The sequence below is a fragment of the Anarhichas minor genome, unplaced genomic scaffold, assembly GCF_050575085.1.
Source record: "Anarhichas minor isolate MPS153535 unplaced genomic scaffold, ASM5057508v1 ptg000002l, whole genome shotgun sequence".
In the NCBI taxonomy this organism is placed as follows: domain Eukaryota; kingdom Metazoa; phylum Chordata; class Actinopteri; order Perciformes; family Anarhichadidae; genus Anarhichas; species Anarhichas minor.
The window spans coordinates 1,940,697-1,967,840 of NW_027466448.1; the positions used below are offsets into that span (position 1 = coordinate 1,940,697).

General features: G+C 43.9%; 1 protein-coding gene across 1 annotated transcript; it reads right to left on the bottom strand.

Annotated features, from left to right (window-relative positions):
• Positions 1 to 785: 785 nt before the first annotated feature.
• lhfpl2a (LHFPL tetraspan subfamily member 2a) lies at positions 786 to 14,509 on the bottom strand. Its single transcript, XM_076080012.1, has 3 exons — positions 14,405 to 14,509; positions 9,770 to 10,568; positions 786 to 1,873 (listed from the first exon to the last, which is right to left on the bottom strand). The coding sequence occupies exons 2-3, from the start codon at positions 10,188 to 10,190 to the stop codon at positions 1,617 to 1,619; spliced, it is 678 nt and encodes a 225-aa protein (XP_075936127.1). The 5' UTR covers positions 10,191 to 10,568; positions 14,405 to 14,509; the 3' UTR covers positions 786 to 1,616.
• Between the last annotated feature and the right edge of the window lie 12,635 nt (positions 14,510 to 27,144).

A 27,144-nucleotide genomic window follows, 5' to 3' on the forward strand; every position in this document is an offset into this window, starting at 1 on the left:
ACATAACAATGTACTTCTTTGTTTAAATCTAAATGTTAAAAGTAACTACAGCTGTCAAATAAGTATTGGAGTTAAACACTTTTGTACTTCAGTTTGTCCTTTGTGCGACCCAAACGATGATCTTTTCCTGAACTAAGTATTAAACGATCTTTTTCCTAAACCTCACTAAAGTAGTTCTGTTGCCTGAAACAAACCAAGTTGCTTCCTGTGAAGACGGAAGTTTATTTTGAAAGGACTGTAAGGAGCGGACATTGACACGTGTTGCTGGACTGTTGTAGGAAGACTGAGGAGTAACTTTTTAGTAAGTAAGAACTTGTTGTATAAGGATTGTATAAGAGATAAGGATACTTTGGATACTTTGACTTAGTTGAATATATCTCTCACTCACACACACACACACACACACACACACACACACACACACACACACACACACACACACACACACACACACACACACACACACACACACACACACACACACACACACACACACACACACACACACACACACACACACACACACACACACACACACACACACACACACACACACACACACAGTTCTGCATCAGTGGAAAAACTGATCACCCGCTGGCTGGAAAAAGTACCCACCCCCACCTCAAGGACCAAACCGAGGTCTCAGCACCAAGCTGGCTGCTCCACTTGCTGCATCTCCTCCTCCCTCGTCCTCCTCCTCCTCCTCCTCCTCCTCCTCCCCTTCCCTCCTCCTCCTCCTCTTCCCCACAGTTACTGCTTCCACAGTATAAAGAACTGAAACCTCATTTTCTTCTCCGTTCTCTTTATTCGTTTGGGCAGAAGGACACCAGCTACGACTCCACAGACTCCCTGAAACCAGACGTCACTAACAAACAGCGATACTTCACGTCTTCCTCGTGCATGTCCATGTCTTTGCGCACAGGTTACAGGACGTCCGCTGGATGAGGACCAGACGGGGACCCTGCACGGGGTTCAGCTCACTTCATATCAGGATTTCTTTTTGCAGAAAGAAGAGGACAAACAGAACGCACCACGGAGCTTCATCGTCCTCGTGCAAGCTGTGCGAATACTCATTTTTTTCCGTCGATACATTTCAAGAGTCTGCAAAAAACAAACGATTCAGACGACAGTACATTCTGTAAGCTTCTAAAAAGGACGTCCACTCTGAGCTGGAGCCGTTCATTCCGAGTAGTTTATTCTGACTGAGTAGTGGTTCCCTTGTTGAGCTAACACTCACACGTGGCAGACAGCTAACAGGTCGGCTGCTCGTGGTCTGGTGGCATAAAAAAAGGCAAGAGTGACATCATCAGCCCAGCCAATCATTCTGCGATCATCACTATGTACAAAATATATATATCATCACACTTATTTACAGAACACGCCTCTCTGGGCGTCCACACGGTTAAAACACGAACGCGAAGACAAACACTGAGGAAAGAAAGAACTTGGCACTTGTTGATTTCTCCCACGTAAACACAAGACGGAGACAAACAAAGAGTCGGTTTTTAGTGGTAAACAATGCGGGGGCCTCCATTTCACAGGCCGGCCTTATTAAAGACAGAAGGGCAGGTGGCTCTTCTTCTCCTTCTTCTTCTACACAAAAGTGTCTGGGCCTCTCAGAGGAGGCAGATGAGGCTCTTCCCCTCCTCGATCTCCTCCTGCACCTTGTCGCTGGAGGTGGCGATCTCGGCCTGCGCGGAGAAGACAGCGCAGACGAAGGTGAGCACGGTGCCGCCCATGGCGGTGTAGAAGGCCCAGCCCATGGAGCAGAGCCCGGCCTGGTACGGAGCCGCGTCGGCGCCGCAGTACAGCTGGACCTTGTCCGAACCCCAGCCGGCGGGGTACAACATCAGACCCAGGATCAGAAACAGACCTGCGAGGAGGGAAACAAGAGAGAGGGAGCGTTTATTAAAATACAATATGCATAGAAATATTAGGGCGCCAAACAACGTGAAACGAGCGAGAAAGTTCATTCGAAATAGAAATCTTTTCTCAAATTCCTTTCCCGGACCCTGAGGTAAGATTTTAAAAAGGTACAATGGGGACTAGAGACAGTCTAAAGGACATAATCACACATAGAATGTGATCGTATTTCAGGGGTTGCCAAACTATTTATACATTGAAAATATCGACATCAAACGAGATATTGTGTGTCAATGATCAGGTAAAATAAAATGTTTTGTCAATGGAGTCACGTGGCTTTGATGAGAGCAAATAACAACCGTTTCTTTTAAAATCTAATTTCTCCTGCTGGCTTGGTTCTACGTTTCCTCGTCCAAATTCTATATTTACAGTACGCTGAAATCAAAGAGGTTTGGGGCCCAACAGCTTAGGGTCCATGTTTACTTCCTGTCAGCTGATGTCATCTGCATACACAGCAACAGGAAATAAACTGGAACATCTGTGAAATGGTCTATAAGCTAAACAGAACTTCCTTTGGTTAGCTTCACAGCCAGAGTGTTTAAATCAGACAGAAGCGGTACGTTTAACACTGAATAACCTCCACGTTAACACAGACCACCGTCCCCTCGCTCTAAACCAACGTGTCTGATTAAACATCCCCGTCTTTAGGCAAACGTGCTTGTGTTTCTGAGGGACCGGCACCGTTCTCTGGTACGAAAAACATTTCCTGCCATCGCGGCATTCAAAGCATCCCGTCGGGCCGAGATGATGAAGCGCGAGTAAAGAGAACCACAGCGAGGCCTCCAGTGAGGCAGGAAAGAAGAGACCCTGAGCCGGAATCTTGACCCACGTGGCTGTCGGGTCGGAGAACAACAGGAAAGAGGTCTATGAGGGGCTTTCCCCCCTGCTCCGGTCTCTGGCTGACCCTCCAGGCGTCCTGGATGGAATGACTTCCTGTCTCACTTTGACCCCCTTCTACTACCGGGACCCGAGTTCAGCACCAGAGGAAAGAAACGGCTTCTTTCTACTTCTTCTCCTCTAAAGTTATTTGAGATTAATAATACAAAATATAATCAACAAATGAATGAAACTTTATTGTTTTTTGTTTGCAATACAGCCTCATTGAAAAGAAACAATTTACCTAATTATACCTAATTATATTATTTCTATGACAATAATAATAAAGCCAATAATAGTGCATATTGCACTGTTGAGACAATAATTATTACCAAATGGGAAATTCTTTCCCCGCGTCAGCACTAATCCAATTATAAAGTAATTAAGCTCTTTCACAAGCTGCAGCATTTAAGTGATGAGCTCATGCATCAATAAATATACTCCAGTAATATAATATACGTTCTGCATTATTAGTACTTTTACTTTGTCCTCTTTAAAGTATATTTTGATGCTAATACTTTTGTTATTTGAATGCAGGACTTTTACTCATAACAGAATATTTCTACACTGTTGTTGTTGTTACTCTTACTGCAGTAAAGTATCAGAGTACTTCCTCCAGCACTGTGACACTCTGCTCTCCTTATAGATTACACATCAACTAAAACCATAAAGCCTTCAGTCTTCAAGTGATTCAACGTCACGAGGTTCCTGCTCTGCAGCTGAGCCGACCAATCAGAGCTCAGGAGGAAACGTTTACAATAATACAATTACAGACAATAAATGAACCAGACGGGGATACGAGAGCTTCAGTCTGAACGTTTAGGTCTCGCTGCTTTGCTTCATAAAAACAAAAAAACAAATGTGGAGGTGAAACCGTCTCCTCTCCCTCTCTCCTAATCTCCTCCATTCTCTCTCTCTCTCTCTCTGTTTCCTCCCTTTCTCTCTCCCTCTTAAAAGCACCCAATATCATATTAAACAAGGAAATGAAAACTAGGTCATAAATTCTTTCCACATGTTGCCTCGACTTCCAGACCGGCTCCAGTGATGGATTGAAGGTATGGTTTTAATTCACAACCCCACCCCTCCTAAGACGACCCCCCCACACACAAGCTAGACCTTCTAACCTAATATCCCTCTGCGCTCCACCCTCCCAACCCCACTGCTCCCTCTGCACTGGCTCTTGTCTCCGTTAACTTCCAAACTGTCAATTCCCCCCCATCACTCCATGCCTCCCTGCCACCAAACCCCCCCTCCCCCTCCTCCCCCTTTCTAACCCCTGCTCCCACAGCCTCCACCCTGTAATACAGCACAGCAGGTCTGCACTCAAATCTGGCAACCCCTTTTTCCTTTCCAGGAAAAAATACAAAAATAAGGAGAAGAGACGGCGAGAGGGCAAAGTAAAATACTGAACAATATTTTCTCTATTATTCGATATTCATTATTATTATTATTCATTATCACCTACAGTTTGAATTTATATAAGAAGTAAACAGTTGCCAGTTTGTTCTTGGCTTTAACGACAGCAGCCCTGCAGTAAATCCTACTTTCATGAAGGTTACAAAGTTCACTTTTAGAGGCGTTGACTCAGCGTTATGATCGTTTCAGAGGCTGTAGTTTGTGCTGCTGTTAAACTGTTTCGTGTTATAATAGCAGCTGTTTTCTAATATTTTGTGGACCCCACAATATGTGTGAACCAGTGCACTAGTTGCAGCCAGGTGTGTCTAATGAACTGGTAACTGAGAGCATGTTGAGATCAGGTTAACACCTCAAAGCTCTACTTTAACGTGGCCGGAGACTTTTAGTCTTGTTGCATATTATTTGTTCTTAAAGCTGCATTTATAGACTTTTTATTGCACCAAGCTGTAAACACGGCACTGACATAGCATCGCCTTCTGAGGCTGACTTGGCAAACATGTTAAGCTAACTCACTTATTCACACATCCAACAACCCGCCAACCAGTGAGACACAACCAGAGGAGGCTGGTCTCTCTGGCCTTGGTGGAGGTCTCACCAGGTGCCTCCAAATTAAGGTAACGACCCGCCCCGACTGCAGGATCCTGCCGGAGGTAAACATTTTACTTTTACTTTTTATACTTAACTTATTTTACTGATTATACCTCTGTACTTTTAGACTATGATATTTTAGTAAAGGGTTAGAGTACATCTTCCACTGTAGTCGAATAAATCAAACACATGGCTCAATTAAAGCTGAACACAAATAACTGATTTAAACCGAGCAAATAAAAACCTAATTGTGGACATAGTTTGAGTTGTAGAAAGTTTGGACACGAGGACGGATTTAAGCATCAGATCAGACATTAACTCTGAGCTTTAAAGCTGATTGCTGTAGTTATTATACTTAAGCTTTAAAGCAGCAATAATAGATTTCTTTGTGACTAACGTTAGTAAACAGTTTTGTATTTCAAACATTAGCAACAGCATCATTCATTTAAAGTCATGCTCGTTAATCCTTGTAAAACACACATTTTTCAAACAATTTCATTGGTTACTAACCCTGCCTCTGGTGTGTCCAAGACGTCGAAAGTTAACACCGGAATAAAATCAGAAAGGTATACTCGTCTACTGGCAAAGGGAAAGGAGTCTTTAGCCTATTTTTAGCAGGTTTCTCCATGTTTAAAAAATCTGCATATACTCACTCATTTTTCAACTGGTTTACCTGGTAGTCTGAGGTCGTGTTCGGTGAGTTCTTAAGAGCTTATTTGCTTAAAACAGCTGCTGGCTTCCTAATTAAAGAAGTAATGATTTAATTATTTACCCATTGTAGAATTACAGATATATGACTGTAAACAACAAGGGTTTCCTAATATTTCCCATTTGCTCTTCATTAGTAATTATGAAACGGCCACACCTCATTGTAAACACAGATATCCAGTAAAAGCTATTAAAAGCATTGGAATCCCATTTTCTTATCAGTCAAAGTCAGCCGTTCTGTTTCACTCTTTTGCGTCACACGTCTTATCTCGAGTCAGAAACAACATGACACAGTAACGCTGCTTCAATTCCAATAAAACATTTTGTTTTTTGTTTACCCCTGGTTCCAGCCTGGAGCTGAGTCACGGTCAACGGTTAAACCTGTGACGAGCTCTGTGACTCACGGCTGGAAGGGAAAGTTTACGGCCGGTAATAAAAGCCTTCACCACCTGAAGGCAACAAGAATCTGAAACAGTTTTACGGCCTAGTTTGTTTGCCGTCTCGTCTCTAATCCCTTCTTGGCTGAAGTTTAACACGAGTGACGATGAGTGAGGACGGCGTTTCAATGAATGTACAGAGAATTCACTCACCGGTAGTCTACAAGAAGCCTTTAGGGGGCTCTACATACAGTATGTGAGCCTGCAGGATTCAAAGTGTGACCCTCAACTGAAGACCGTCTGTTTTAGCCATTCGATTACGTAAAGCAAAGGGAATGGCTTTACCTTCAGCTGAAATCTTAAAACCACCTGAAACTGAGTCTAGTTTAATGACATCCGAGACACTCTGGCCGGCAGAAAGTGTGTCATAGGGGACAAAAGAGCAAAAAAGTACAAGTGACATCAGTGCGAGTGCAGATTAGGTTAATGGGCTTTTGGAGGCTCCAGTGCAATGACGTGACCATCCCCTGGCAACGGCATCACAATCTTCCCATCTGAGGTCAATCACTTCCCTCCAAACATCTGCGAGTCTGGCTTCAGTTTGCTCATCAGCGGAGGGTCGGCACGAGGAGTGGAAATAGTGATTAGCGGGGAGTCGGTGTGGTGCGGCGCTGCCGGTGGATATCGGAGAGAGTGATATCATTCGTAGGCCTTTGACAGAAGACACGCCGAGGACTCTCAGAACACACTGAACTGATTGATGGACTACATTTACATGCACACTTATATTCAGAATATGATGATATTCAGAATTTGATACAGGGTTTTTCCTGATGTAAGACACGTAGGATATGCTGTATTATTCAGGTTTTAGGAGCATTCTTTGGACTTTGAAGTCCTGCCCCCAAAAAGCAGACTGGCCAATCATAGTGTAAAATCTGCCAACTCCGACTACTAATCGGCATTGATCCGTAGACTCTAATTCAACGGTTTTAGATTTTATAAATTTTCAAGCTAATTTTGGGGATTTGGCGCTAGTCGTGGTTAAATGAGTTAGCACTTCGATGCTACGCTAGCTGCTGAAGGTATACTGAATGTATACACATGATTGTAACAGTGAATAAAGACCTACCCGGCTTTACAGGAACACTGTTGTTCCTTAATTTTATTGTCTTCTGTCTCAGGTGAAGTGTAGCTTTAGCTTCTATCTCTATCTTTTTAAACATGTTTTAGCTGCTGAATCAGTTTGACATCCTGGATATATCCTTCACATTTTGTAGACCCTTCTGTCTGTTTTTTCCAAAGATAATACTTCTTCAAAGAGTGCAGTTAGTGACAGTGTGGGCTCCATAGTAACGTAGCTTTGACAGTTTGATGGAGTAGCAGCAGGGGGCGGGGCTTAGCGAAGGGTCAATTGGGGTTTACGGTCAGCTCGGTGCTCAAACCAGCTGGCCAACAGTTTGCGAGGATGAAATTAGGTGAAAGAGGTGAACACTGTTGGATGTCAGGTTCTCCGTCTTATCTCTTCCTGCGGTTGAAATGAGTGAAAGGTTATCGGCCTTCAGCTCCACAGGCAACGAAGGAAGCCCTCCCGCCTCCTCAGCAGCTGTTTGAGGCTCCTCTCTCGCCCCCTTTCCTCATCCTCTTCCTCATCGTCCTCACAATGAGGAGACTCAGCGGTGCATTTCCCCATTTTCATTACTGAAGCCAGACTCCCAGAGCTTTATTTAGATGGTAAATATAAATGCAGGTTATGTAACTCTATGCTGGGCTATGAGTACACTCCATTTCTACACTTTTCTGAACAGAGTTATCGATTAGAATATTATATTATATTAGTACTGTATGTATCCATCAAGTGCAATTTCAGTTGCATTTATGTCGTCAAAGCGAGTCAGTCGAAAACTTAGTAGAGACAGAGGTTTCGGCATTAATTAGCTAGCTAGCTACAGCTGATCAAATCTGCAGGAAATAAGATTCAGATGACAAAACAGATGGCCGTCATCAAAAGACCCCAAATCAAAGATTGTTTAAAATAATTACTACAAATTGCTGGTGCGAGAACGGGAAGCTTGACAGGCGTAAGAACAAGGGTCAAACTTATACTCCAAATAAAAAAATCTGTTAATTATTGATTGTCTGTCGACTTGAAAGGAGACTCTGAAGTCCGGCATTGCTTGCAGAAAACATCTACCGTATTTTCCGCACTATAAGGCGCACTTAAAAGCCTTTAATTTTCTCAAAAAACGACAGTGCGCCTTGTAATCCGGAGCGCCTTATATATGGATCAATTGGTTAATTGGTTGATCCATACTGGTTGTACACGGCGCTCTGTCAAAATGTTTCAGTACGACTGGTAAACTACAAAGCCGCACCGCGGTAAACACCGGTACTGTGCTTACTCCTAGTCCAACACCACTTGTGTGTATAAAGACCCCAAAATGGCACCTTTCAAGAGACACGTTTACGACGCTATTCTATTCTATGCGCCTTATAATCCGGTGCGCCCTATATATAAAAACAGTTCTAACATAGGCCATTCATTGAAGGTGCGCCTTATAATCCGGTGCGCTTTATAGTGCGGAAAATACGGTACTCTGCTTGGATTCGCACAATTACAATAGAACCCAATAGAAACTCACAGCAATAAAAAAAAACATGATTCACTTCTCTGCTGTTGGTGTTCATAGTTCATGGTGTTCAAACTCCTTCGCCTCCTTATAGCTCAGAAGCTAAACCGAAAGTAGCATATTTAGCGCTCCTTTAGCGGAACAGTATGTGGAAATAATCAAAAAATCTAATATTGGCTTTAAGGGGTCCTGCTCATTGATTTACAACATCGCACACAAATACCTAACGCAGAAGAGATGCAGTAATAAAGAGGAAGTTACAAATTCATATCGTCTGAACCCTACATCTGACTCAATCTAACTAGCCTACTAAAAGAAATAACACTTATTGTGTCCTGACTAAACATTCACATTAAGTTGTTCCAGGCTTATGGAGCAGAGAGAGCCTTCCGGCAGACATGATTTAAGCGCTCTCTCAGGTCAGCAGGGCCGCACTGAGCCGAGTTTACAGCTTGGCATGTCCTTCACCACACGCCCACCTTTTTCTGTTTGGGCCTGCACCAAATAAACAACAGTGGGGGAGGACGGCCATTTCACCACCACCACCACCACCACCACAGAGCTGTGGGAGACAGAGGAGGTTCAGCGAGCATGATCTCATGGCCTCCTCCCTTCCATAACTCACCACGTTGAGTCAAAGTGGCCACAACCAAAGGACACGCACTCTTCACACACAAACACAGATACGCAGGCGCGTTCAACTCGTTTTGTTTTGGGATCGAGAGTCTCCAGCTGACTGGGTGGAAAGTAAATATTTGGGTGGCAGTTGCTCCGTGGGTGGAAAAAAAGAAAAAGAAAAACTTCTGACCATCTTGGGGTAAAGGTTCACAGAGGGCTCCGTGAGAATCAAACACATCATTCTAGCGGTGGGAGCTGTGGTGCTCGTAATGAAAGTGTTCGGCTGAAAGTAGAACTTTTAATTTACCTTGATAAACGTCGGACACCGCAGGAATGAAGAGAGACAATTAAAGGTTAGACGGACCGAGTTGGCTTCCGAGATTCCTGTTCTCTTTAAATCAGTAAAGTCGGGTGCGGATGTCAGATTGACGGATTGGACCCCCCAATTCATTTCTGAAGCGGTTTGACCATCCGACAAGCAGTTCTGATGAACTATACTGGCGCCTTCAGACTATTCGTTCAATAACACAAACCTGAGTCTGTTTACTACCTTCTGTCCCTGAAGAATATGCATACTGTTTTCTAATCTAACACGGTAGAAATTCTAAAGGTAATCATTAGATCTGTGCTCACCTGCGATCCCTTGCAGCAGTCCGCACACGTTGAAGATGCTCTTCTTCATGATGCTCTGGAAGCACATGGTGAAGACCGAGATGAACGCCACGGCACACAGCAGCAGGATCCCCGCCGCCAGGAAGATGGACGTGGCCTGCCAGAACCCGCTGGCAATCTCCCCAAAGTGTATCGCATACGGTCCGCACAGTATTCCGCGCTTCAGGTGGGGCAGTTTTATGCAGCGGCCGTAGATGCCCAGAGTGGGCCTGTAGGCCTCTCCGGCCGCGGTGGCCCCATGGGGGCCGAAGACGGCATCGGGCGTGCGGGGGAATCCCACCAGCCAGTCGGTGCTCATGAAGGCGATGAGCTCTCCGAACGCGGCCACGATACTCAGCAGAGTCCACAGCATGGAGCGGCAGGTGACAATGACATGGCACATGCTGACGGCGGCTGGAGTCTCGCGGGAGGCCCCTTCAAAAGACCCGAGAGCTGAGGGTGCGATGCTTCTCCGGCGGAGATGCGAGGGCGAGTGAGCACTTGTGGCGAGTGAGTTAGGCGACGCCGCTGAACACAAAGGGTTCCCGTCAATGATTCACAGTCTGCAGCTTCCCTCTTTTTTCTCCTTCTCGGCTTCTCCTTTCGCTTCTTATCTTCTGGCAGGTGTCGTTTCGTCCCACAGCTGTTCTACCTCCTCCTTGAAGTCGCCCTCCTTCTGTCGGCTCGGTCTTCAGACTCTTATTCTGTCTGGTTTTTGGCGTCTACATTGTATTGAAGTTGCGCTCCCTGAGCCAGCCCGCTGGCGTCACATCAGACACACCTAAGAGATAAAACAGGGACAAGAACAACAGGGGGAGGGATTTAATTGCGTGCATAAAAAAGAAATGTAATTGCATGTATAAAAAGAAGCTCTAAGTCAGTCCTTTTATTTGAGGAAGTGCAGCTCTCCTGTTTCTGCAAAGCAGAACGAGGAAAGTGTGGAGGAGCAGCAGAGAGAGGAGGAAGGGATCTTCAGGAGAAGGTTTAATTGTGTGGGGATGTTTTTGTTTGAACTGGGCCTCTTCTATTTTCGCTGTGTTTACATTAAAGGATTTGGGATCAGGGCACTCTGCTTTGCGACTGAGTTTGCAAAGATGAAAACTAGAAAAACATTATGCATGTCGTGGAGGTGAAGGTGAGTTAGGGTTTAAAATGGAGAAGCGGATGCAGAACAGACAGGAAAAACAAGCTGGGGGACTCTCATCAAGCATCCCACTCAGCTGACCCGGGGGTCAGCCGACGGTTGATAACACAGCGGCCTGTCCGGCTGTCTGCTGATAACCTCAGTGACATCGACCCCGCTGCACTGCTGAGTCAGTGACACCAACGTACAATGAGGAAGCTGCAAATGGTGTCGGTTCATTAAAAAAAGACAACTCAAGAAAAGAGCCCCGAGATAACTGATTTGGCGCTGTATTAATAAAGTTGAATTCTCCTCTCGGGATCTTCACTGAAATAAGTCTTTTCCATTGTATAACCGTGTGCTTTAAAATGTCCAGTCCTTGACGTAAGTGTCTCTGACTGAGTTATAAACCGGCCTATTTCACTAATACAAAAATTACACGCAAATTATGGGCCTCATTTTCACACCTTGTATGAAGTTTTTTCCTTAAATGAAGCGACGCCTTTATTTCCGATGACAAAGTAAAAACACACATTCCAGTAAACGGACGATAGAGAACCTTTTCATCATCCTTTATCCAAGGCCCTGAGGATCCCCGGAGGATCTCGAGAGATCAAAACACTACTTCTATTTAAGTTATGAGATTTTATCTATGAGAGACATTTACAAATTTGAGCAGACGTTTGAAAGCCTTATACAGGCATTTGTGTGTGTGTGTGTGTGTGTGTGTGTGTTATAAATGCAGCTCCGGGCCGAAGCTGACAGTTGGTTCTTTTCTTTCTTTTCTGCCGCCTCCTGGGACTCCGGTAGTCATTCTCCGACCAGTGTTTTGGCAGCGCAGCAGAGGGATCCGGGGGCCTGCTGTTGACACGTATGCCGCCCGCATTGTGAGGTTTCCATCGCTCGCGTCGAGCCCCTTAAAGCAACGGGTCACTGGAGCCACAGCCGTCCCTTGTGGGACGTCCCGGCAAAGTGTGTGAGCGAGTTAGAGCGTCACACAAACTTTGATCTTTGTCAACCTGTCGAGATATCAACAACAGTTCTTTTTTTTTTCCACCCTTTCTTCTGATCTGTGGTTTCTTACAGCACAGGGCGGTGTGTGTGTGTGTGTGTGTGTGTGTGTGTGTGTGTGTGTGTGCTAACGTCGAGTGTGTTTGGACAGATGACATCATAAGAGCAGGCACAGACAGCCGCCTCTGAGGATTTGAAACCAAAATTAATTTTATGAATCACAAACTGTTCTCGTTGCGTCACCGTGAACAGATGCAGGAACAGATGCAGGAGCGCATTCACTGGCTGGACTTTTTGAAACTCGTCCCACCCCTACCCCTAGCCCCCCCCCCCCCACTTCGCACGGAAAGACCGTTGAGTCCTAGAAGTCCTTTGACGAGACTTGTGTTTGACGTCAGGATTTAAGACAAACGCAGCTTTGGGGTCAAACATTTGCCGGCCGGTTGCGAACGCTAATTCCTCCCTGACAGGAATACTGTTGGAAAACACTTTGGAGCTGAAACAATTTGAACCAGCTGGGGAGATATGGAGCTTTGAAGACCCGGACACTTAACCTCTGACCTTGCTCGGCTGCAGTATGTTTGCATCACGTGCCTGCTAGCCGGTCTCAGTTTGCCGAGAGCTGAATGTGGGTTAGTAGATCCACAACAAGTCTGGTTCTATTAATGTACCTGGTATTTGTCACAACAGAGGCCCAGACAGACAGATTTGTTTCAAGAACACAAGTTTCCCAAGATAGAGCGCAGCATGGTAGTCCACATATGTGAGGCTCGAGGTGGATTTATGATGTCCTTGATACTCCGGGAGTAACCCGGGGGGGAGACCAGCATTATCTGAGGCTCGGTTTACATACACAGAAGAGTTTACAAGCTTCAGACTGCACCCACCACCCCGTTGACCCCCAATGCTGATCCACATGCATGCACACACTTATGAGACTCCCAGCCATCTGACACATGCTACCCCAAAGAGTGAGCTAGGCTTTACTCATCTTGAATAACAACTAATCTATGGTCTGTTAAAGATGCTAAAGGAAGACCATTAAAACGCACACTGAAACAAACAAGTCTACAGCTGAAGCTTTGAGCTTAATGCTGATGTCGGGATGCTAACAATGCCAACGCTAACATGCTGATGTTTGGCAGATATGTTTAGCATGTACACCGTCTTAGTTTGGCGTGTTAGCATGCTAATATCTGCCAATTAGTGCGAGACAGAAAGTACAGCAGGTATTCGGTCATAAACCAAAGTATTAAAAATTTGAAACGATGGGTCTGAAGAAAAGTCAGGGGATCACCAACGTTATTATAATTCATCCTAAGGGGGAAATGAATGTATGTTCCAAATTTCATGTCAATTCTTCTCAGATTCCTGCAGAGATCATCTCATCTCATCTCATCTCTGGACTTTAGCACTCTATAGCTGTGATGACCAGACACAAAACCTCATGGAAAAATCAGAAGAAAGTCTTTAGGATTCAACCTCTGGGGATCATGAATACCTGCACCAAATTTCATGGCAATCCATCAAGTAATTGTCAAGACATGTCATTATTAGCCAAAAATGGCAACCTAATGGTGGCACAACAGGAAAAGTTTGGGGATTACCAAAGTCTTTAAGATTCAACCTCTGGGGATCATGAACATCTGCACCAAATTTCATGGCAATCCATCAAATAGTAGTTTAGATATATTTCAGTCAGGACCAACGCTGCCATCCCCTTTCAGCTGCGACTACAACTGCTGTTCAAAGTGTCCACTCAGCCTTTGCTCTTATCACAGCAACAACACAGCAGGAAACGCCTTTCCACGCTGCCACTGACCGGAAACAATCTACATGTCTATAGACAAGCCTCGACCGGAGCAACGCGTCACCATGGAGAGCGTTTCTTCAGAGCTGGATGAGGAGTTTACGGAGAGTTTATGATGAGCTTCTACAACGATTAGAAGCATCTACTCATTAGGATAAATATTATCCAACGGCAAACAGCTTCTTCTTTTAAATTTCCCTTGCATTGTCCAGCCTCTTGGCTCATGTGACCCAACAAGGGAAGCAATTTTAAAACAAAGGGAGCGCTTATAATCTGTGAGGATCTGTTTGAATGAGAAGCCCCTGCAGCTACTGAAAGGGAATGCAGGAGACGATTGGTCACGGAGGACGACAAACACTCGTCCAGTCACACTTTCTGGTCTCATAACGGCTCAAAGAGAAACCACATGGTCGGATGTCAAACAGCAGCAACAAACACTGGTTTTGTATTATTTTGTGGCTCTTTTGCAGGCGTTCAATGACAGATTTAAGTCTGTTATTTAAGGAGGATTACTCTAATAGTGATAACAGAAGTCCTTCCAAACACTTGCACACTGCACAGCATGCTGGAGCTTGTGATTCAGACCTTAAACATTATATTTACATCCTATCACATCAGTTAGTATGAATGAGGGAATTAATGCAGGATAAGGTAATTAAAACAACAGTCCAACCTGTCTCCATTTGTCTTTGGATAGTCCAGCTCTCCTTGAGATGTGGCTCCTCTGCCCTGACTCTCCTCCTCTGTTCACACACTTTTAATGCTTCTCTCTCAGACTCCTGACTCCCGGACCCTCCCCTAAGTCCCTCCCCCCTGGATGGCCACGTCTCCTCTGATTGGTTGTACCCCCGAACACTGGAGCCACATTTCTTGAGAGAGAGTCCACATGGTGGCCATATTTCAGTGCTGAATCTGGGTTAAAATAACAAGAGCTGGAGCTGCAGAGGATCTCTCCTCTTCCTCGGTTTCTCTCACCTTCTCTCTCTCGGTTTTCATTGCTGCACACTTTCAATCAGCCAAGGCCAACATCTTATCATCAGCCTAAAGAAGAGTTACATTTTCACTTAATTTACAAAAAAACATCTGAACCTAAACTAAACGTTTGTATACTTAAAACAACCTCACAGAACAGTGAACGTGCTCTATTGCCATTGTTATTTTAATACATATTACAAGTAAACAACTAGTGTCATCTTTATGTGTTACTTTAAAGCAGTAGTGGTAAGTAACTAAGTACATTTACTCAAATACTGTACTTAAATTTGGAGGTACTCGTGCTTTAATTATGTATTTCCATTGTATTCTACTTCTACTCCACTACTTGTTGTACTTTTTAATCCACTACATGTATTTGATACCTTTAGTTACTTTGCAGATTCAGATAAATAATACAAAATATAAATAAACAAATAAATGACGATGTATTATTATAGATGAAGACTTTATTGATTCTTTTGGTGAAAGTCACAAGATACCTGCAAGTATTTAACAATTAAAATGAGCTCCAGCTTTACCAGCTGCACCATGAAAGTGATAAACAAATTAATTCTTCATTATTATAATCCTATAATCAAATATATATTATTCTGAAATTCTGCAAAGTGAATTATTTTACATTTGGTACTTGATGCTAATACTTTTACTTTTCTTTTTTAAAATTTCTACACTGTGGAATTGCTACTTTTACTTAAGTAATATATCAGAGTACTTTTTGCACCACCAGCTGGTACGCTGTATTATTGTGAATATAACATAGGACTCGGGAGTACATTGCTAGTTTAACATCATATTAAAGTGTGTTTAAAAGAACACAAAAATACATGACTAGTGTGGACTTCTAAAGCATCTATAGTGCACAACTAGTTTCTGTAATTGGTTTGTACATAACGTCTCTGCCCGGTTAACTGACCGATAGAGCAGATGCTTCAGCAGCAAAGCGTCCCAGGACTACTGACAGCAGCAGTGGGATGCATTCATCCAACACTGCAGTCGGTTACGGCGTTCGTCCGACTGTTGTAGTCGCTCACACACGGGGAGAACAAATGAGTTCCATATGGAGGCCGGAAAAAAGGGGGCCGACTCAAACAGGAAGAGAAGCCGATAGGCCGAAAGCAGCGTGGAAAGCCCGAGGAAGAGGCCTTTCTTATCAGTTTGAATGGAAGTCAAAAGCCAAAAATAGTTCCTTTTCAAACCCAGATGCATTTATCCTAAAAACCATTGACCAGTTTCCAATAAATCCTGGTGACTCATTCTCACCCTGTGGTTGCGAGTTGGATGGGAAGAGGTTAATGGACCTTTTTAAGGCCACACTAAAATGTCTGGAATATCACAAAAAGAGCCTTTTCTCTGTTTGCAAAGCAGCCCTGCCCTTAGATACTGTTGTTATGCCTGTCAAGCTCTCCTTAAAGTTTACGACACAGAACTCAGTCATTTCTCAAACAATGGCTCCTTGATTTCAGACAGAAGTAAACAAAAGCAGACTTTCCATTTCTAGCTGGCAACTGCAGATTTTGCCGGCTGAAACATTTCATAACGAGATTTTTTTTTTGAATGTTAAATGAACCTTTTGCCCCTTTCACTCAAAGCGCTTTAACACTACATGTCATTGACCCATTCACACCCATTCACACACAAGGTGCCACCTGCCCATCAGGATTTGTGGTTAAGTGTCTTGCCCAAGGACACATCGACATGGGCCGGGGATCGAACCGCCAATCAGAAGACGACCCCGCTCCTCCTCTGAATATTCAGTTTATGGCTTATGGTTTATAAATGATATCATGCTAAAACACTGAGGCTAATGCTAACATGTAGCAAGCAAAAAGTTAGCACCAGTTGACGATCCATGCAGAAGAAACAGCATTATTCTTGTTAGCCTGTTTGGCTGCTGTTAGCTTAAACACTTGTTTATGAATTAAAACAACTATATTTTTGCTTTTAAAGGTTAGAAGACAAAACTCTTTTAGGATGAGGATGTGTTTGGCAGACGCAGCGCTATCTTCGGTAACTTTGCTGGAGTGTAAACTTCCCCTTTATCCAGTAAATAGTAGAGCAGAGCTGCTAACGTTAGCCTAAACTGTGCTAGTAGCATCTAGGCCCAATAGGCAATATTTAACATAGTCAGCAGCTCCTCAGCCTCAGGAGTAATGCTCAGTTACTGTAAACACTAAGCTAGTTAGCAGCAGTTTGCAGCTTATTTTAGAGTCAAACAAATCTAAAATATCTCAACTGGACTTTATATTCTCGGCTGCATCTGAAGCCAACCTGACTGCGAGCGGACCTCGTTCTCACATCTTGTTGATGTGGAAATACAGATACAGATCAGACACAGGCTGACCACATATCGTCTTACAGGCTAATGGAAAGCCGACGGTGCTGCACGAAAGATGCTCCGGGAGATTTCCCTTGTGCAGCCCTCGAGAAAAAAAGCGACGCAGAGCAGACCCTCACTTCAAAAGACCAGAAGATCTGAGGAAGGCCCCAGCACATACGCACACATGCACACATGCCAGGTTAAATCATCATTGGTACAGATTCGACCGAGCCCGGCTGGTAATCCATCTGTCCTTGACAGACTATGATCAATAGCATGTTGTAGATCTGAAGAGAGGGGATGAGTGTGAAGCAAAGCAGAGTGAAAACTGATAACAGTCAGATAACAAGTGGGTGAAAAGAAAATCCAACTGACAGTTCAGGTTAAGAAGCGGATGAAGATATTTTATGAAGTGTTCTTAACATGAAACATCTTGTCGTGTTCTTACTTTGACAGTACTGGTGAATCACAACAACCCTTCTTCATCCACAGTGTGCAAAATACCAGGTGCAGAAGTCTTACACAGACTCTATACACAATAGATGTAGGTTTAATAGATGCAAGCCAAGACTATCATCTAAGCTTTACACACACATCACCAAGGATGGTTTCATTAACATTCAGGCCTCTAACACAACTACACAACAACTGTTCTGCAACAGAATCCACGCAGCAGACTCGCCTCCGTTTCTACAAACCGACCAGGTGACAACCTCCGGTTCTAAAAAGTAAAGCCAATGCTGGACATAGTGAACTTCTAAAAAGCATTTTTAGTGACACTTGCAAGTGATGGTTTTTCCAGAGACACCCCAAAGTTTTGCTGTTGAGGCTTTCAAGAGGTCTCAAGTGTCACTCAAGTATTTCACACAATGGTGCATAAAGCATCTGCAGAAGAACACAAGTCTTTTCATGACATCGTAAAACGAAGTCATGAACATGACAACGACGGAAACAGCAAAGTGTTCCGTGTCTATAAACCCGTGACCTGGATGTTCAGAGCCGGGCCAGGAAGTGATTTCACACTACACAAACCAAATGCTTGATTTTTGGCTCGTGTGTCGACGCATGATTCCCAGATGTGCCTCGCAGATATCTGAATGAGTTTTTTTTTATCTCCACGTGTTTTCAATCCGAGTGTTACGTCAGCGTCCAGCCACCCTGAAGAGGCTACGGCAGGGTTCATTGAGGGAGGAGGACGGACGGACGGATGGATTATTTGGCTCAGACGAGTTTCCAGTTGAGGAAAAAGATAATGACTTGCTCTCTGAAGTGCTCCATTAAATTCGAGACGAGGATAGCATACCTGATGGTAGCGTATGGATGTAGACAGCATGCCCTTTTCCTATTTTAACTTTTCAAATGTGCAGCCTGAAAGCAGATCCTGAGAGACAAATGGATTGTTGGAGTCTCCACTAACGTACAGTCGTTTCTCGGTGCAATCAGAGAAGCCTGAGCTCAGCTTGAATCCCACAGAGGGAGCAGCTACAACCATCTGGCCACTTCAAGGCCCAAAGACAGATGTTCAACATCTAGCTCACAGCCTGGGCAGGGCTGGGTGTTCTGTACCAACCGTTTCCATACCTCACTTTCAGAAATATTAACATGTTTTCCTGTTAAAAAAAACTTTTGTTGATTATCAAAAAGAAGGCAAAGGTGTCTTGTGTTAAAAGTTGTGTAAACACAAGAATTTTGCCAAAATAATCGGCCACATTTTGATTTATATCAACTCAAAAGACAAAGAATTCAGAGTTTTCAATGCCCAGTGCTACCGACACCTTTAGGTCAACAACATCCAGCCCTCGTACCGTCTCCTTCCATGACTTTAACGTAAAAAATAACTTGCTGAAAAGAGACATTTCTTTGTAAAGCTGCATGAAATGTTTTTTCTGCTATAGCGTATCTCCACTCACAACCTCAAGATCCTGTTCATACATTTGGACACTGATCCGTTCATGTAATATGACAGCTGAGGTCAGGAGACAGATGCATTTTCCCCCAGCGGGGTCACGCCACATCGTTTTTAACCATTAACGCTCTTGTCAACGGTGGTTGCAGTCGAACACGCCGTGGTGCTGGGGAGATATCTTTGCGGCGTATTCGCTAATTTATTAACTTTCTGCCGGGGGGAGGGGGGGTGCTGCTGGAGGATAAACACACGGATGTGCTGAAGGTGAGGAAATCCCAACATTGGAGACGGGAGCGTGGGAAAGAGAGAAGGAGGGGGGTTAAAAAGGAATAACGCGAGCGGGGGAACAGATCCCACAGCTTGTGGTCAGCAGGGACTACACCTGCGAGAGGTGTGGAGCTAACAGAGACGCAACACCTCCGGCCGGGAGGAAAAAGTTGCAATATATGAGGGGAAAAAGAAAACAATTTCACCGATCCCGGGAGTCCTTTTTTGAGTCCAAATACATACATGGAGCATAATAAAAACACACATGTGGGGCACACAAAACACTCTCACACACCTCTATTGGTTCCCCCTGGAAACATCTGTTTATGCAATCCGACTGACTGTGTGTGTGTGTCGGTCTGGTCTGAGTGGAGCAGGAGTCACTCCAGTAGGAGGGACGGGGTAACTCCTCAGCTGTGCCGAGGAGGAGGAAGGAGGAGGTCAACAATCCCTCATCTTCTGATATTGACCAGGACAGGCCTCGCGCGGCGGGCCCACAGCGTGAAGGTTAAGAGGGTGATGGAAAACAAAGACCATCTGACATATCGCAGCGGTCTCAAAGTGGGTGGCCAACCGGACCAGACGGGGAGGTAGTCATCATGTGGACGGATTATTTTGTGCCACATAAGAGTTATTATTTTGTCCAAATAATATACTATGATTTCTATGTAAATGTTTTGACATACTATAGTATGCCTTTTATTACTTTTTTGAATATATGATACTAGAGTTTCATTTTGACTTTATTTGAGATACTTTACTTTATTATGACTCGTTTGAGCTGAGGATTGAAGAGGCCGAGGAACATCAACAGAAACAGAGATAACATCCATCACAACGGCACGGCGCCCTGAAGGAGCGACAACAAACAACAATCACGACTGTTTGTTGTGTGCAAAACCAAAACAGTAAATGCATTTCGCTACAAAAAGTACTCCAGATAAAATGTGGTTTATCACAGTGTTAGTCATGCTAGCAGCAGACTGAAATACCTCACCAACAATTGGATTTTGGGCAACATTTATGGTCCCCTGAGGATGAATCTTGATACGTTTATTGATCCTCTATGTTTTTAATTTAGTGCAAAATATTTCAGTTTTTGACCAAAATACCTGCAAATCTAGTGACATTCCCATCAAACTCGGCCGTACATTGTGTTTACTGCTAATCAGCTAATGTTAGCATGCGTGAGTATTTTGGTGGACATTGTAGACATCATCGTGTTAGCATTAGCATTTAGCTCAAAGCACTGCCGTGCCTGAACACGACTGCAGACTCTTAGTCTTGTTAAAAAGACTTTTTGGCAGCCCACAAACTACAAATCTCATATTATTGTTGATAATTTTATAAACATGCTTCCAAGCATCACTTGATTTACATTCATATTGAAAAAGTATCAGATCCCAGATATTTGCTGGAGGTTAACTTTTTATCGTTAAAAGAAATAGTCCTCGTAGTGCTAAGTAATGAAAATATTCAACAAGTTGAAATATCAATTTAAGAAATATGGGGCTACATTCTTCACACCTACTTCCTCTGACTGCTGATGGACTGGGGGGGGGGGGGGCGACACTTCTCCTCTGCCCCCCACTGTTAAGAGAGCCGGAGAGTTTGGGGGCCCTCAGGTCTAACACTGTCTCCATTATGCTTAACCATTTCCAGCCCCACCGTAGCCCTGCACAGAGCCCCGGGGACCATAAACACTGGGGGGGGGGGGGGTCCTTCCACTTCAAATCCCCGTGCTTTTGTTTCCCAGGCCAGACTCAGGAAATCAGTCACTGTGCTGAGCTGGGTGGACGGGGTTTGGCCCTTCTCCTCTGGAAGGCTAAAGGCATTGTTCCCACTGTGTTTTGTATTTGGGATGAGTGCAGTTTAATCCTAACTTCCCTGTGGCTCTGACACAAACTCCCCTGCAAACTGAGACCTCTCTGGCTGCTTTATCCAAACCCCCCCCCCCCCCCCGAGGGACAGGAGGGGAGACGTTGCTGTTGTGGGCAACTCCAAGCTTAACCTGATACCCCCTCCTCAAAATCAAAAGTAAGCACTGGCGAGGAACGTTGGCACCGGACTCTCTCGAGTTACGCATAATAAAAGTATCAAGTGATATCCCCCCCTCCCCGCTCGCAGGCTCTCGGCAAATCAAACGCTAACGGCGCACGTAGGAGGCGAGGAGGCGAGGGACGGAGACAAATGAGGGGAGACGCCGAGTGAAAAGGAGACGGCGAGAGGACAAAACGAGGAGGTGGGAGGCTGAGAAATGAAGACGCGTGCTACTTTTGTCAGACCGGTTTCAGGGGGAGTAAAGTGAGTCGAGTGAGCGCTTTCACTTCCAGACAAAGACATGATTGTCGAAGAGTCACGCTTTTCTTCTATAAAAAAAAGAAAATCACAAAAAACCTGTCAGATTCAGGCAAAACATTGCGATATCCTGCAGACACAAACGGAGAAATCTGTCTGATTTAGAGCTGACATGGCAGGATTTATTAAAACTGTCATGTCTCATATTTCAAGAGTTTATTAACCGAGGTTAACAGCTCTTTAACGATCTTCCTGATAAGATATAAGAGTGGCAGCTTGTTCCCATTAATGCATCCCAATATAGAGCATGAAGACAAAGGAGGTCCAGTCAAAAACAAGTGTGAGATAACAGGAAGTGTCTCCCTATTTTCAGAGCAAAGGGACAAACGATTCTTCTGTTTATTATCTTAGCGGGGGGGGCTTTCCACTTTGAAACCTTCACAGGTGGTCCCTGCTCATTAGCTCTCACTCTGTTGTTTTCCTCCGTATTGGAAAAACATGGACACCCCCACAATGCCCACAACTTCCTACTCCATCCAGATAAATACACCGGACAGATTTCATGAGTCAGCGAGGCAGACAAAGGAAAACACAGCGTGAACTTCACCTTCAGTTGACTAAAATGATTTAAAACAGAGGTCCCAAAAGATGATTCACAGGGTAGTAAAGTGGAAAATATGCAATCAGACAACAGTTTATTAGAGACACCTCTCAGTGTAATTTAACCATCTGCAAAAGTTTCCTTAAATTAAATTGTTTGTGTTCAAATACTTGATAAGCTGATTCTTTCTCTTTAACAATAAATATGCACGACTAAATAAGGAAGGTGAAGTTCCTTAAGTATTATTATTTAGTATAAATCTCAGCTAATCATCAGGACTGTGTCGATGTGGATTGATCAGATACAATTGATCAGTGGCAGCAAGACGCAAACAACTCTTTTTCGCAACTGTACATCGCCTCGCCGACGTGAAACAAGTGAGAAGAGCGCAGAGAAAGCTGTTCTAACTTTCCCAGATGACTTTGTGTTAATGTAGGAAAGCACTGATGTTAAACAACATCTGCGTGGAACAATAGGGGTCATTGGGAACAGCTGGTATTTCCACCAATAACAGGCAGGTGCCAGGAACCCCAATAATATCATAGGAAGAAAAGCAGGAAACCGGTTTGTTTTGTTGGTCTACACAAGTCCAAAGGGTCCTACATCTGCTGAGGAAAAGCTCTAGTCAGGAGTCAGTTTAGATGCAAATAAAGGGCAAACACCAACCTCTTGTGTGGACGAATTCCTCCCTGAAATCCCAATGATGTCAGAGTCCTCTCTCAACTCTTCACAACCTGTAGAGACAGCAGGAACAATGCAACCATGAGTCCAAATCACAAAACCATACCACCTCCAGAGAGCAACCGTTCAGTCACAGTTGGCTCCGCAACTTTTAATGAGCGTCTTTTTTTTCCTCTTCTTGCTCGTTGGTATTTTCCGTTCTAACCTGACGAGCAACTGCACCTGGAGAGAACTTTAAAACTGTTTCACATGTTCATAAAACAAAACAAAAAAAGAGCTGCTGATGTCTGCATCGCTCATTGGACGTGATGCGGGTTCCTGTGGGGGAAAGTTGCATAATGTTCAGCACAACAAAACACATTGTGTGCATTACATAATCCAGCCAAGTCACTAAGAGGGATTTAAGTCATAAATCCTGTGTGAAAGGTGTTTTTAAATGCCACATCCCATTTTCCCACAGCCTAGTTTTAAATCTGGCATCAACACAGATATTCAAATATGAGTGAAGAACTAACCTGAACTTCAACTCAATGCTTCATGTACAAACTCTAAAGATTACGTGTGTTTTTCCAACATTACCACATAAAAGTAAATTATTTCTTTTAACATTAGGGTAGGCGATCTCTTTAAAATAGTCTTTTCAAATACTTAATTTTCTTAATCACAGTATCAATACATGACACAAGAAAGCAATCTGTCCTTTAGAACCAACCAAGGTCCTGTTAAAACTCAACAGGACCACTGACGACTCAAACGTCTCCCTGGTGTCAGCAGCAGATTCAGGTTGCTCTGCCCTCCACATACATCACGCCGTAGATAATTAACTAATGGCCAGCTCTCTTCCCCCTTCTCCTCGGCACCGCTAAGGCTCTACTTTAATGGTTAATGGATATCGTCCAGAGAGAGCAGCACTCAGCTCTGGTCAATAGTCTGAATTCAATAGTCACAACATTAACAGGATTGCAGAGCTTTCCACTAACAGCACACAAAATCACTACTGTAGGTTTACTGTCTCCAAAGGAAGCCAAAGGTCGAGGTATGTGCAAATAGACGAGTGACATGCGACAGTGAAGGACATTGTTTCTGTGACAATGCATGTAATCAGTGGCCTCAAGGCTTTATCCACAGCAGAGCCTCTCACAAACACAAACACACATGAATAAGGATGGGTCAGATACCCGGTTTCATTTTGGATCCGTGAGCTCTTTGGCCAACACATCCCATTACCGAAGCTTTCCTTCACAATAGATAAGATAGAAAGTCTCTTTTGTCTCATTTGACACCACGGGGGGTCTGCAAAAATTATGCCATCCATGTCTGTCCAACATCTCATCGCTTCATCATTTTATTAGACATTTGTGTGAAATTGTCACAATTAGCCAAAATCTATTGAGTTCATCTTTGTGCCCAGATTGACGTTTGTGCCACATTTGAAGAAATTCTCTCAGGAATGGAAGACCCGAAAACATCTGGTCTCTGGTCTCTGGTCTCAGCTATCGTTGGTGCGGACGCATAAAAAATAAACGGTGACGTATACAAACACACGTTACCTCGGCGACACAGTTGTTAACTCACTTGGACCACCTTCAACGTTCCCAACATGTGGATAAACCTCACACAAGTCAATGCAGCAACTGAGAAATACTTGCAGGAGGGGAACAAGGGACTAACGACAAGGGCCTTGCTTCAATATTTATCTATCATCTGTCATGTTTAAGTAGGAGTTTGTGGCATTTGTAATAGATTGAGAAGCCGGTGTTGCACAATAATGTGTGACCCGTCAGATTATATGACCCGTTGCCTTCAGGCAACATTAAGTGCGTCGTGCATGCAGAAAAATAGATATATTTAGAATTAATATGATTTACCTGACCTGCCCTAAAAAGGCCTCGAGGTCGGTCAGGAAAAAGTGCAAAGTGATACTCCGATAAGGAGCTATAACATAATCAAATAAGGTATAATCAACATTGGCATCGGGTTTTTGAACAGTGGAAAAACAAGCAGTGATTTTGCCACAAAAACTCAGGAATGAGCTTGAAATAATACACAGATTCTCCGACAGAAGCTTCACTGGGATCCGCGCACTAATAAACAGCATACCAAGCACACAGCAGGCCTCTTAATCATTGAATTCTATACTTTTCAATTCCTTCAGCTGGGAAGATAAAGAACCCAATAACACCGACGGCACACTGTCCAAACACCTGACGCTCCCCTTCTTTTTTCTCACGCTGTCATCGGGCGAAGAAAACGAGATGAAAGCAAAAACACAAATTTTACAGATAAGTTCCATGAAATTTAAATTAACGGAGAAAATGGCAGGAACAACATGGCTGCAACTCGTGAATGAAGGATAGTGCAATAATTGTACAGTATGTTTTGTCCTTAGGAGAGCCTCAGCAGGGCACTTTCAAATGACAGAAGTGGATATATATAAATTGAAAAGGGTTCTCCCAACGTGTTACAATCCAGCTGCTATTCCCTTTAAAGTGATGCCAAAAAATGCCCCAACATAAACTGGTTAAAGTACTGTTTTTTAGGAGCTGAGCTGTTGAACCATTTCACAGCTGGGGGTAGACCATTATGTGGGGACTGGGGGGGTGTGTGTGTCTGTAGGTGTGTTCACTGCAGCCAGGTCCACCACAGAAGGCTCTTTCTTATAGTATTTAAGGGCTCTGGGAATATGGGAGCTGGATGTAAAGGAAGTATGTGGTTAGTTAACATTTAAAGGAACATTTGGTAAATTCGCTTTCTTGCTGAGCTAGGGGAGTAATTCGATACCTAAGCGATTAGCTTAGCTTAGCATAAAGACTGGAGGCAGGGGGAAAACAGCTACCCTGGCTCTGTCCAAGCACCAGCACCTCTCAAGAACACTAACTATCTTGTTTGTTGGGGTTTTAAGGGGGTTTATGTGCCAGATTACCTGTTTGCCCCGTAAACAGTGACTTCTAGGAGTTTCTGTTGGTTCCTCCTCGTCTTTAAACTTCAGCTTTTATACAGATTAAACAAAAGATATAACATGTTAAAGTTACTACGAGGAAATACAATTGTGTGTAGATTTTGGCGCCCCCTGTGGACAAAAGCGGTAGTGTTTCCAAGCACCAGAGTCCCTTTAAATCATTGCATGGCATATTGATCAATGATCACAATAATGGTTGCAGGCCTACTCTTGACAGAGCAAGGCTAGCTGTTTCCCCCTGTTTCCAGTCTTTATGCTAGGCTACGCTAAATTAGCTGTTGCGTCACATTCAACAGACAGATATGAGGATGGAATTGGTCTTTTAATATAACTCTCAGCAAGAAAATACTTTCCCAAAATGTCAAACTAGTCCTTTAAGTGTTTCAGTAGCCACACACGGCGGATGTTTTTTAATCTAAATCAAAGGTCGACTTCATTAAGACACATCGAGCTCTAACATTGCATCCTCCATAACCGTCTGCATCTGTTTAACATTCATTCCTCTCTTCTTCTTCTCCTTCTTCTCTCTTCCCTCTCTGGGCAGTAATGAGAGGAATGTGAGGCTAAACAGAGAGCGTTCTCATTAAAATAACCAGCTCAGGAGCCCCAACGTCCCTCAGGCCAGCGTACACAACACAGGTGTTAGACAGCAGCCAGTCTCCAGCTCCATTCGCTCTCCAACACTAATCGCTGCAACGCAACGCTTCTACAAAGTGTTCAAACAGGCGATTTATTTGGGAGCAAATATTTACAGAAGCTAATAAAGACGGATATCAGGCACAAACACAGGTTGTTTGGTCACCTCAAAGGTCAAATGCATGTTTATCTAAGGAAAGAAATAAAGGGATCTTTATTAATTACAAACTACATGTCACCATCTGTTTCAAAACATATTATATATATGCACAAACCCCTTATCTTAAGGCTGGAGCTGTCTATATTCATACAATACGAAACAGACTTGACCAACAATGACTTCATCTTTGTGCTCGGCAGCCAGTGTGTGTGTGTGTGTGTGTGTGTGTGTGTGTGTGTGTGTGTGTGACTGGAACATTTTTACAGGACCAGCAAACTGTTGCTGCATCAGCACCACGCAAACCGCTCCGTGGATTCAGTATCATCCATGTCCTGTTAAATTAAACACAAGTGACAGCTGATAATGATGCTGTACTTTGTCATGTAAAATGTATGGAACGTCCAAAAAAATGATTATTCTTGAGGATAATAAGCATTGTCTGCTCCAGCTCGGCTGGGCAGCTGCATTACATTTACCACACATAATTGTTTCGGGGCCAGCGCTGAGACAGCGGGGCTTTGAAAGCCTTTGCTAGACGCTCTTCAAAGAGAGGAGGAAAAAAATGTTTGGGTTCCTGGAGCCTGTGCAGCTT